Source organism: Heptranchias perlo, chromosome 45 (assembly GCF_035084215.1).
Source record: "Heptranchias perlo isolate sHepPer1 chromosome 45, sHepPer1.hap1, whole genome shotgun sequence".
Taxonomy (NCBI): domain Eukaryota; kingdom Metazoa; phylum Chordata; class Chondrichthyes; order Hexanchiformes; family Hexanchidae; genus Heptranchias; species Heptranchias perlo.
The window spans coordinates 2,136,029-2,148,335 of NC_090369.1; the positions used below are offsets into that span (position 1 = coordinate 2,136,029).

A 12,307-nucleotide genomic window follows, 5' to 3' on the forward strand; every position below is an offset into this window, starting at 1 on the left:
CTAGTTCACTGTTGCAACCTGGGGGGGGGGGAAGCTCTGCATTGTAGTGTCTGTAAACAAAGCTGCAATGGTTTGTATATGTGAGAAGGGCAACAGCAGAGGAAACCATACAATGCCTTTTTAAAAAAAAATTTAACAGTGAAAGCTCTTTTAACCTAACACTTCAATCAATTCAAGCCAAGGCTAAAATTTAAGTTCTACATTTTAAAAAGAAACTTGTGCCTCCGAGACGCAAGATAGAGGAACAAAAGCAGAAAACTCAGGAGACACTCAGCAGGTCAGGCAGCATCCGTCGAGGAAAAAGCAAGTCCGTTCTGAGGAAGGGCGCGTATCTGAAATGCCACTGACTTGTGTTTTCTCAACGGAAGTTGCCTGACCCGCTGAGTTACTCCAGCATTTTCAGTTTTTGTTTCAGATTTCCCACCTCCTGCAGTGTTTTGCTTTCTCTCCTTGAGGTAGTGGCTTATTTATGAAGCACTTGATCTTTAACATCCAAAAGCAAAAGTTTATCACTGCGGTTTGAATTTGAGAGTTGATTCCAAAATTTTGCCCAAACTATATAACCTACCTGCTTAAACATTTACTATGTATGTTTATGATTTGTCTTCCTCCGCTCTGAGTTCCACACCTTGGTTAAAATGAATGCAGACCTGTGACATTGAATTGGTGATTGTAAACAATTTTACAACACCAAGTTATAGTCCAGCAATTTTATTTTAAAGTCACAAGCTTTCGGAGGCTTCCCCCTTCGTCAGGTGAACGATGTGAAGAAGGGGGAAGCCTCCGAAAGCTTGTGAATTTAAAATAAAATTGCTGGACTATAACTTGGTGTTGTAAAATTGTTTACAATTGTCAACCCCAGTCCATCACCGGCATCTCCACATCATTGAATTGGTGAACTGATGTTCCATTGTCTGACTTAACGTCCCTTGTGTTTCTCTTCCTCACCCACCCCAAACCCCCTGCCCCTGGAACCTGTACTTATCTTTTTCAGAGTTTATTGCTTTTATATTTTGAAGTGTCCAGGTCCAAGTTATGTCATGTTGCAGGTACTGATTTGACGACCAGAAGGGCGCTTGCAGTTGTAGATGGGTCAGCGACCAAAATGGTAGCACAACCAAGATCTTCAGAAGCATTTCTCCACCAAAAACAAAAGGGCTTTGCAGAATTGTTTCCCCACCCCACCCTCCCCTCAGCCTGATGGTGCTAATTTGTGTCGGGGTACAGGTGCTAGGAGGCCTCTTTGAAGTAGCACTCGTGTTAGTTGAGGCGGTGACAGTTGGCGGGTTATTTGATTTAAAGGACATCGCAGCACAGCCTAATTCAGCTCTTGTTCAGCGGCCACATGTACACCGACCAACACAGGGCACCGAATAGCAATCTGGATTGAGTACCCCGGCTAGCATTTTTTTCCCTCTCTGTACCCTTTCCAAGGCCTTGACATCCTTCCTGCTGCCCAGAATTTTACACAATACTCCAACTGAGGCCGAACCAGTGATTTGTAAAGGTTTAGCATGACTTCCTTGTTTTTGTATTCAGTGCCCCTATTTACAAAGCCAAGTTATCTCATAAGCTGCCCTGCCACGTTCAAAGATTTGTGAATATGTACTGCAGTGTCTGTTGATGACAAAGCTCTTGACACAGAGCTGTGTCTTCGGCTGATACAATTTTTTAAAAGTACTATTTTAAAAAAAAATGGTGCCATGCACTATCCTGGTTTAATCATTGGACATGTGACCTCCTCACAACTCTGCTGACCTACAGGTATAGCTTAGGGTGACCTGACTTTGCCTCCGAAGGGGGAAGATTGGGGAACGTGCCTGGCCTTGATTTGGTGCCTTCCTAACTGCTTGAGGTCGGGACCTCGCCACATGGGGAACTTCTTTTTATTCGTTCATGGGATGTGGGCGTCGCTGGCGAGGCCGGCATTTATTGCCCATCCCTAATTGCCCTTCAGAAGGTGGTGGTGAGCCGCCGCCTTGAACCGCTGCAGTCCGTGTGGTGAAGGTTCTCCCACAGTGCCGTTAGGAAGGGAGTTCCAGGATTTTGACCCAGCGACGATGAAGGAACGGCCGATATATTTCCAAGTTGGGATGGTGTGTGACTTGGAGGGGAACGTGCAGGTGGTGGTGTTCCCATGTGCCTGCTGCTCTTGTCCTTCTAGGTGGTAGAGGTCGTGGGTTTGGGAGGTGCTGTCGAAGAAGCCTTGGCGAGTTGCTGCAGTGCATCCTGTGGATGGTACACACTGCAGCCACGGTGCGCCGGTGGTGAAGGGAGTGAATGTTTAGGGTGGTGGATGGGGTGCCAATCAAGCAGGCTGCTTTGTCCTGGATGGTGACGAGCTTCTTGAGTGTTGTTGGAGCTGCACTCATCCAGGCAAATGGAGAGTATTCCATCACACTCCTGACTTGTGCCTTGTAGATGGTGGAAAGGCTTTGGGGAGTCAGGTGAGTCACTCGCCACAGAATACCCAGCCTCTGACCTGCTCTTGTCGCCACATTATTTACGTGGCTGGTCCAGTTAAGTTTCTGGTCAATGGTGACCCCCAGGATGTTGATGGTGGGGGATTTGGCAATGAATGTCAAGGGGAGGTGGTTAGAAGCTGAGTTTGTCTTTTGTTTCTCATAGCTCTCAAGTGGATGTAATTCAAAAAATTAACATGCCCATCGCAGGTATCCTAGTGTAGCAGGATTTTTTTTGAAGAAATATTTAGACTTCTGACAGTTAATGTGGATATTTGCGCATGTAACTTATTAATAATTGGAGGTATTGTTGAGATCTCCATAGTTTGTCTCCTGTGGTACAGTAGAAACGATTTTCAGGCAGTCGGACTACTTTTTATGGTGTCTGTAATTAACAAGCATCACTTTGGTGGGGAGGTGGATAGGACAGGCAGGAGAAAAGGGAACTTTCCACTCCCATTGGTGAAGGATGATCGCTGTTCTGAGGAATTACTGAGCTGAAGGGGATTGTCCTGGCTGAAGTCTCCCTTTCTCCCCCAAAAGTTAGTATTCTGTAGAATTTCTTTACCCTTTGTTCGCTGCTGTTGGTCTGTGGTGTGGAATTTGAGCTTCATCTAAAAGGTTTTGCCTATAGTTGGTTGTTTTCTCTCCCTTTTTTCCTCCCTCCCCCACCAAGAGCTTGGGTTTGGTAGATTCCATGCTGGGTGCCTAGTTGAAGAGGGGTGGGCTTGGCAGTCGAATGTTTTCTTGAAGTAAAGTGGTGAAATTCTCTAATCAAATAGTCTCATCTGGTTTAACTTCTGGACAAATGCATTTTGCTGGAAGAATTTGATTTCAGATCAGTGTAGAGAGCCATGATGGAGAGCATGGTTTAATCAGGTGAAGTGCCTTGTTTGCTAAATTAATGCTTAATAGACCGTGCGTGGATATGTCCGTAAACTGATGTAAGCATCAACGAAAGTTCACTGGATTGATTTCTGGGATGAGAGGGTTGTCTTAGAGAGAGATTGAGTATGGGCCTATACTGTCTGGAGTTTAGAAGAATGAGAGGTGATCTCATTTAAAACATGTAAGATTGAGGGTTTGACAGGGTAGATGTGAGAGGCTGTTTCCCCTGGCTGGAGAGTCTAGAAGTAGGGGCATAGTCTCAGGATAAGGGGTCGGCCATTTAGGACTGAGATGAGGAGAAATTTCTTCACTCCATGGTTGTGAATCTTTGAAATTCTCTACCCCCGAGGGTTGTGGATATTGAGTCATTGGGTATATTCAAGGCTGAAATAGATAGATTTTTGGACTCTAGGGGAATCAAGGATATGGGGATCAGGCAGGAAAGTGGAGTTGAGGTAGAAGATCAGCCATGATCTGATTGAATGGTGGAGCAGGCCCGAGTGGCCTCATGACCTACACCTCCTATTTGTGTTCTTGTGTGCCTTGTTTGCTAAATTAATGCTTAATAGACCGTGCGTGGATAGATCGTATTGCAGTGCTTCTCATGTCAGCACTTTGAGATGTGTTGAAACCAATCAAACTTCATCCAAGTGAAATGTTGAACGGTCCTCCACGATGTTATTAAGAGTATTTTAAGCTGGTGGCAAGCTCGAATGCTTACTAATGGCATTTTCTATCTTGTTCAACTTTATAAACTTAAAGAATATTGCTGTTTATAGTCGTGATCCCAAGATTGTAGCGATCAGTAGAGCTTTGGTGAATGGGTATTTTTTTAAAAACCTGCTTTAAGTGTGCAAGCAGGTCTGGATATGAAGAGCTGCAATTTGTTTTTTTTAAAAATAGATTTAAGGTAAATCACTTTCAGGGGAGGGCACTTGTTTGTCCCATGTAATTTTCCCCTCTTCTGTGAATCCACTTCCACAGCCCAGAAGGCAACCACTAACATCAAGTGGACATGAAATGGGTGTGCTCTGCTGATGTGCAGGGAGTGCTGGAAGTGGGCAAATGATGTCCAGAGACCAGTGTTGACTCCCACTGGTATAACCAGTGCAAAAGTTGCATACCCAACAATCCTACCCAGTGTCCTGTGCTTCCCCCTCCTGTTCACAATTCTGAAACGCCCACTAAAGTGTTAATTTTGCACCAGGTTTTCGGATAGTTGAGTCTTGTACAGCGTGGAGTTTTATTTTTGCCATGCACTGTTACACAGCTGAGTTGCTACTTCCTGTTTCCCTTCAGCTGTACAGCACTGATACTAAATCTGTTGCTGGATCTTACTACTGTATAGCATTTGTTTCACTAGTACAGATCCCTCTCTGATGGTTTGGGCATAACGTGGTTGCATTGACCTCTCATGAATGTGGTTTTTATAATGAAACACTATTGATCTCCCTCGATGCTGTGGGTGATGTGTAGTTGTGTTGGTTGCATCAGCTGCCTATTCTTCAACAATAAATAAATGAAGTGGGCACTTAGTAAGATTTATTCTCTCTGCTGATGGTGCTTTGCAACGATAACTGGGCTCGTGTTCTCATTCCAGTAGTTTTACAACTGGCTTCAAACAAGTATTTAATGCACACAGTATCTAATTAACTTTTATCAATTCCATTACTCAGTAAGAAGAAGCTTCAAAGTGGATGTTTGAGTTGTCACTGCATATTTACTTAGCAACAGCTACCATATGTACTTGGGCCATTGTTGTGTCGGTGTGCTGCCTGAGAGTTGCTCTTCTTTCATCTCTCAAACCGGCTTCCTCTACCGTGTCCACAAGTATTTCATCCCGTTGCATGACTCAGTGTTGTCTTCAGTTGTTATAGCCCAATTTTGGAAGGATAATATCCATAATTTTCACAGATTCAAGTGGCCATAGTAGCAAAATGTCACCACCTACCGTTATATTTTAATGAAATCCTAGAAACATCGTTTTCTATTCTGTTTACTGAGAGCATGCCAAGATTACACAGAATTACATAGAAATGACAACACAGAAACAGGCCGTTCAGCCCAACCAGTCCATGTTATCCTCCGTTCCCATATCTCTTTATTCTCCCTTCCTTCACCCACCAATCTAACCTGTTCTTAAATGTTGACATGGCCTCTGCTTGATTCACTAACTCTGGTACTGCAGTCCACAGCTTCACAACCATCTGTGTAAACAAAACAAAAAGGTTCTCCTCTTTTTCCCTCAAACTCATGTATTTAATCTTGTATCTGTCTCCTGTACCAAATCTCGTGTGTGGCGTGGGCGTGTGTGGGCGCATTTGGCTTTGCTTATGAGTGTATGGATAATCTAAGTGACCCTTTAATTGTGCAGGGCATACCATGTGCGTTTGTGCTGATTTGGATTTTTCATAGGCTTCCATAGATGATGGATATACTGCACTCTCTGCAAGCTGACTGTGATTTGTAATCTCTGGCGGATTGATTGTGACGTGCGGCTGTGTCGTGAAGCCCTTTATCCTGCCACCTATATAAATACTTAAAAAGGGTTGGCATTATAAAGAGAACTGTAATGAGGACTGGACATTGATTTATTGGTGCCTGGTGTTCCTGCTGTCGGGACCTGGCAATAAATAGTACGGTTTTTATACCATACACCATACCAACCAGCACAGTTTTGAGGTTAACTGGAGCAGCTATCCTGTCCCTTATTAAGCTTGATGAGCTATTCTTCGATTGAGCAACCTAATTGAAAGCCTTAAAACTGTAGTGCAGATTGAAAAGAGAATAGAAGACTAAGTAAATCAAGTAAGAACAAGATCTCTCATTAACACATCTTCATAATGTCCCCAAGTTTGCCACAGTCGATTGAACTTGAAAAGTAATCCATCAGAATTATGTAGGCAAATGTGGCAGCTGATTTGCACAATGCAAGTTTCGACAGTCAATGAATGAATCACCTGTTTTTGGTGATGGCGGTCAGTACACTAGGAGAGCTCCCTGCTCCTCGTGTAATGCCGCGAGTTTGTTCACACCCCCGTGAACAGGCAGACAGGCCTCCAGTTTAACACTTCATCCAAAGGATGGCACCTCTGGCAATACTCTGGGTATTGCTGAGTGTCAGACGAGACTAGATTATAGGGAGGCTTGATCCCAGAACCTTCCGATTCAATTGAGTGCCACCAACTGAGCCAAAGTTACACCTTAAGCCACAGTTAGCGAGTAAGCAGAATGGTAAACTGAGATGTTTGCAGTTAGTGTTGGATACATTGGATGTGGATATATTCATTTATGATCCATTCCCAAACTACTGTAATTTAAAAAAACTTGCTTCCATTGTCATAGTTCAGGGATTTTTATTCTTGCCAAGACCATGTTGGTGCCCCAAATGGCAATACTAGCTGACATCTTGCTGTGCTGCCTTAATATTCTTTCCTTACCCCTCTTCGTTCCGCTCAGGTATTGTTCCTAGTGAGGTGTGAGTGCCAGCAGCTGATCCAATAGAGTAGACTGTATTTGACAGTGGACCAATGTAAGGAATCTTACAACACCAGGTTATAGTCCAACTGTTTTATTTGACAGTGGAGATCATGGTTCAGCCTGATCCTGTCCTTACCCAAACACACACACAGACATGCTTTCACCAAGTGTTGCCGGTTAATGATCTGACTTCTTCCTTTTACTCCCTAGTCTGGGGGTACTGCAGCTAGTGTTGGCACCATTGTCACCCTGTGCTGGTTTGCATGATTTAGTGCATTTACGCAAAGAGGACAGACTTCAACGAGCGGGACATCCCACACGTTTTAGCAACAGATGAAGTGGTATTAAGCATGTAACTTTTTGCTGGGCTAGTAAATTCACCCTGTCGCTGTGCTCTGAGCCCATGTGCAGGAAGCTTCTTGTGTTGATACTTTTTTGTGCAAGTTGCCTCCGGTTAATATGGAAGTGATATTTTTTGCATTTGTTCTGCAATTTACAAATACAATCTGCAATTGTTTTTGCTGCCCAGTCTCAAATTGACTTTGAAGAGGCTGCTGTCCTGTTTTCTGGCTCTCCATTCAGTGATCTTTATCTCGCTGCCATTGCTGTAGCTAATGGAGAAACGAAAGATTAATGCTGATTGTCCTAAGCGCTTCATTTTATTGTAAATAACATTTAGCAGTTTTCAGATCCTTGTGTGTGCTATGAAAGTGCATTAGCCGAACAAGTAGGGAGTCTTTTTATTTCTCACAGACGGGAGGCGCCTCTGTGTACATCAAGCACACACCGCATTGTAAGAGCTGCTCTCCACATAACTCCTGGGTTTTGCATCCTGCTGCGATCTAAAAATACACTTGGATTTATTGGAAATGAAAGTAGATGCATAATAGATGAGGCAGCTTTATGTAGGAGCCATGGAAAGCCCCCACAGTCAGATGTGGATGTTTCCAGTGCAATGGTGGGAAGGATTTGAGAGAGGTAGTCTGAATGCTACTTGTCCTTTTTTAATAAACCATTGTCTGCAAGTGCTGATCACCTCTGTGTGGTGTGTGATGAATGTTGTGGCTCTTAAAGTTATCACTAACATGAATCTCCAAGTAGGAATTGCTAGACGGGGGGCGGGGGGGAACCCATCTCGTTTGTCTCCTACCATCCTGGGAGTTGCATGATACGACAATAATGTATGTTTGCTCCAAGCATTGACCAAGTGACTGTGTGCTGGCATTAATGAAGTGAGCAAAGGTGAGCCAGTCGCTTTCCAACAGGGCGACCGAGTTTCTCCGGGGGTTGTTGTCCAGTCCCTCTTGGAGTTGAGTTGAACAGTGGGATAGTGACATTTGAACAAGTCACTGTCCTCTGCTTTGCACCCCACCCCCAGCCCCCTCAACAAAATTAAGATCATGTCTGCCAAAGACCAAGAGGTGAAATTGTTTTCTGTTGGGGTGAAGGGAAAGAGCCTACCTGCCTGATGCTTTTGGTTGGCTGTCTATTTTTGTAGCAGACATCACTTTCGGGGAATGTGTGGATGTGTGTATTTGACCTATGACCTCCAGACTTTGCCTCTAAGCTTACTAATCAAACACCAGTTTTCAGGATGGAAGGGGGAGGGTGACCAAGAATGGAGGCTGATATTGTTGAACCTAGAGACACGAAAGGACTAAGCAAATGACTGACTCTGCTGTGAAGCTGCACTATTGCCATATGATGGAGGGTGTACTTCTAATGTTATTGTCAGTATGCCTTCATCTTCAACAGAAAAAAACCTATTATTGGTGGTTTACAAGCATATTCAGGAGTGAAGGGAGACTAAGGGGAGTTTTCTGTGTAGTCTGTATAAGGTGATGGTGTGGGCTGAACTGGGGTTCATTGGTGTACGTCAGCCTTTTTAAAAATCAAATTTCAGAGTTTTGAGGTGTTACACTGTAAACAGTTTTTTTTAAGATGTGGAGATGCCGGTGATGGACTGGGGTGGACAAATGTAAGGACTTGCACAACACCAGGTTATAGTCCAACAGTTTTATTTTAAATCACAAGCTTTCGGAGCTTACCTCCTTCGTCACCTGACGAAGGAGGTAAGCTCCGAAAGCTTGTAGTTTTTTTTAAAAAACAGCATTTAAACTGAGTGTCAGGACATAATATTTAACATTCAATTCTTGACCCAAGAACAGGTGAGACATTTAGTTGGCACAAATCAGAGATCAAAATGCAGGCCTTCGAACATGTTGGGGGCTCTTATGTTTTTGATATCGCCTAGAAAACTCTAGCGGGCTCTAATTTGCAGTTTGTGCACGTGAGTGTCAGCTTGACTCTAGTAGTGGTAGTGGTGGTCGAACTCTTGCCTTGAGTCAGTAGGTTGTGGATTCGAGTCCCACTTCGGAGACTTGAGCACGTAATCTAGGCTGGCACTCCCAGTGCAGTACTGAAGGAGTGCTGCATTGTCAGAGGTGTCTTCCTTCAGAAACTCTGTTTTAACAGCTCATAACAGCTCTGGTGGACATATCCCATGGCACTTTTTCCAAAGAGTAGTGAGTTCTGGCCAATAGTCATCCCTTGACCAACAGATTAACTGAACACTCATCTCATTGCTGTTTGTGGGACCTTACTGTGTGTAAACTAGTTGCTGCATGTGTCTACAAAACACCAGTGACCACACTGGGAAAACGTAATTTGTTAAGCGCTTTGGGACATCTTGTCTTATCACATCCCTCAAATATCACAAAGGGCATCACATACAATGAATTACTTTGAACTGTTGTGACTTATGAAGGCTAACCTGGTGGAGTCTGAGAAGAGGCCTTATGATCCACATCATCTGCATCCATACTCTTCAACGGCAGTGCTGCCTCTTGCCAAATGAGTCTGAGTGTACAATATAAACACACCTCCCCATAACAGATGGTACCAGGATTATGAACTAGTTGGCTTCTTTATCTCAATCTGTTATGAACATTTTCTCAGCTTGTAGATAAATTGAGGCAATACTACATTAACGCAGTATAAATGGTCTTCATTGCAGAGGACTGTACCAGTCAGCATAAATGGAGAATATTCATCGACTCCAGGAGTGATTGCATTATTGCAGACCAGGCCACTGATGTTTATTGTGTCCTTCAGATCTTTACCCCAAGGATATGAGCACTGCTGGTGGGTTTTGCACTCTTGGCCTCTGCATTGCTAGTCCAAGACCCTAACTGCTATGCTTGTGTACGTGAATGTCTGCGTTGTAACTGCGGGAATGGTTCACCTGGATCTGAAGCATTGAATTTCTGTGCCTTTCTCTCTGACTTGATCTATTCTGTGACCGTTCTGCAGGTGAGCAGGTCAACTCTTTGGCTGTTCTCTGTCTCACAGCTACAAACTGGTGTGGAGTTGGGCTTCGGGTTGGCGCTTACAATTTTACATCAGCAGAATTTGCTCCCGGTTTCGCGTGGCCTGTACGGCAGTGTCTGTAGTGCTGTGTCGGAATTCACCAGGTTACAATCGAAGCAATTAATACACAGACCCCGAATGATGCAGCGAAGTGGGATCCAGTTTTAAGTTATTCTTGGAGCTGCGTGCGATACAGAATTATTATGCTCCTGTGAATTGTGTGTGTGTTTGTCGTGGTAGATGCTGTGTTGCAGATGCTGCTGCATTGTTTGTAACAAGTACTTCACCAGATTATTTAATACTGAGGCCGTTTATTTTTTTAAATTGGGAAAACCTAGGTGAAGGGTCAAGGCTCATAGTGCGGGGCACCACCAAGGTGGGAGAGTAGAAGTAACGAGCCAGTAACTTAATCTTGTGTGTTCTGGCTTGCTTGAGCTGTACTTTGCTTTGTCTAGACATCCTTATTTTTATGGCTTTATTATTAACAGTATTCCAGATGCGAAGGGAAGTTGGCTATGAATTGCCACCCTGATGTGCTGCCCAGGCACGCACCACATGAAGCGGCTTGAGAGGATGTTCCCGTAGTGGCTACCATTCTTTCACAGCAGTACTGCATTGGTAAACCCATGGCAAATTTTGGTGATGGACAGTCACCTCTCCCTCCTCCCAAAAGACAACATTATGTGGATGCTGTCACCTAGTTTTGTTTGTGCTGGGCCAGTAACCCAGAAGGCAAGAGTTCGCACCCCATCTTGGCAACTTGTGAAATCGAGTTCACTAAATCTGGCAACTTGTGGGCAGGCACCATAAAATGAAAGGACCGTGAAAGCTGTCGGATTGTCGTTAAAATCCCAACTTGTTCACTAATGCCCATCAGGGAAGGGAACTTGCACCCTGTAACCGATCTGGGCCTACAGGAGACTCTCCTACACTTACATAGTTGACTCTTAATGCCCTCAGGGTAACCCTGGACGGGCAATGCGCTCTGCCAAACCAGTGTCTTCCCCCATCCTGAGAACAAATTGAAGCAAAATACGATTTCTGGTTGCAGTAATGGCGCAGGAAATAAAAACAGAAGTGGATACGTTTTTCGGTTTTACTTCTGCAAATGGTTTCTAAAAAATCTCCCGCAGGTCGTAAGCTTAAAAAAAAATATTGTGCATGTGTTTTATTTACAAATATTAAAATCAAACCTTGCTGCTTGTTCAAACGATTCTCATTTTCTTGCAGAACTAGATTGTAGAAGCAGAAAGAAAAAATGAAAGTCGACAGAACGAAACTCAAGAAAACTCCAACCGAAGCGGTGAGTTTAAAGCACGTCCTAGCATTGCTACACATACTGATGGTTTATTTGGTTTTGTCTCTTCTCTGAAATGTGTGAGCTTTGCTCAGAGGTGGAAGTAATTAATAAAGCAGCCGTAGTCCAGTACAGTCTGCTCTTAATTTAAAATTGCTTAAATCAAATTATCTGGTGGCTACCCTCGGCGCACTGTGGCTGCAGCCACAATCTACGAACATAGGAACAGGAGGAGGCCATTCAGCCCCTCGAGCCTGCTCCGCCATTCGATTAGATCATGGCTGATCTGCACCTCGACGCCATTTCTCCGCCTTTGCTCCGTATCCTTTTGATACTGCACGCGTCTACAGCATGCACTTCAGCAACTCCTCCAGCATTATCTCGACAGAACCTCCCGGCCCTGCAACCTCTACCACCGAGAAGGTCCCAGAGCGATATCATGGGAGCATCATCACCTCCGCATTCCTCCAAGTTTCACAGATTCCTGACTTGGACATATACTGCCGTTCCTCCATCGTCGCTGGATCAGTATCCTGGAATTCCCTACCTAATGCCATCTTACATGCACCATCTTGGATTTACCATCACCACAAGGACTGCAAGAAAGCTCGCCACCAGGCAACTAGGGATTGGCAATCAGTGCGGCTATGCCAGCATCACCCACATCCTGTTTAAAAATTAAGATATTAGCACTAAATTCCACCATTGTTATGTTACTTAGCTTGCTTGCTTCTAATTTTTTTTTTATTGCGGAAGAGTGACTGAACTATGGGGTAGACGTGCCATAATTTTCCCTTGCGCAACGCTCCAG

At 44.2% G+C, this 12,307-nt stretch overlaps 1 protein-coding gene across 1 annotated transcript in view; it reads left to right on the forward strand.

The window, feature by feature from the left end:
• Positions 1–12,307, forward strand: part of huwe1 (HECT, UBA and WWE domain containing E3 ubiquitin protein ligase 1) — a 194,705-nt gene that overhangs the window by 24,632 nt on the left and 157,766 nt on the right. Inside the window, exon 2 of the mRNA XM_067976234.1 lies at positions 11,430–11,502. Coding sequence (XP_067832335.1) covers positions 11,458–11,502 — 45 coding nt within the window. The 5' untranslated portion in view covers positions 11,430–11,457. The remainder of the gene's footprint in view (positions 1–11,429; positions 11,503–12,307) is intronic.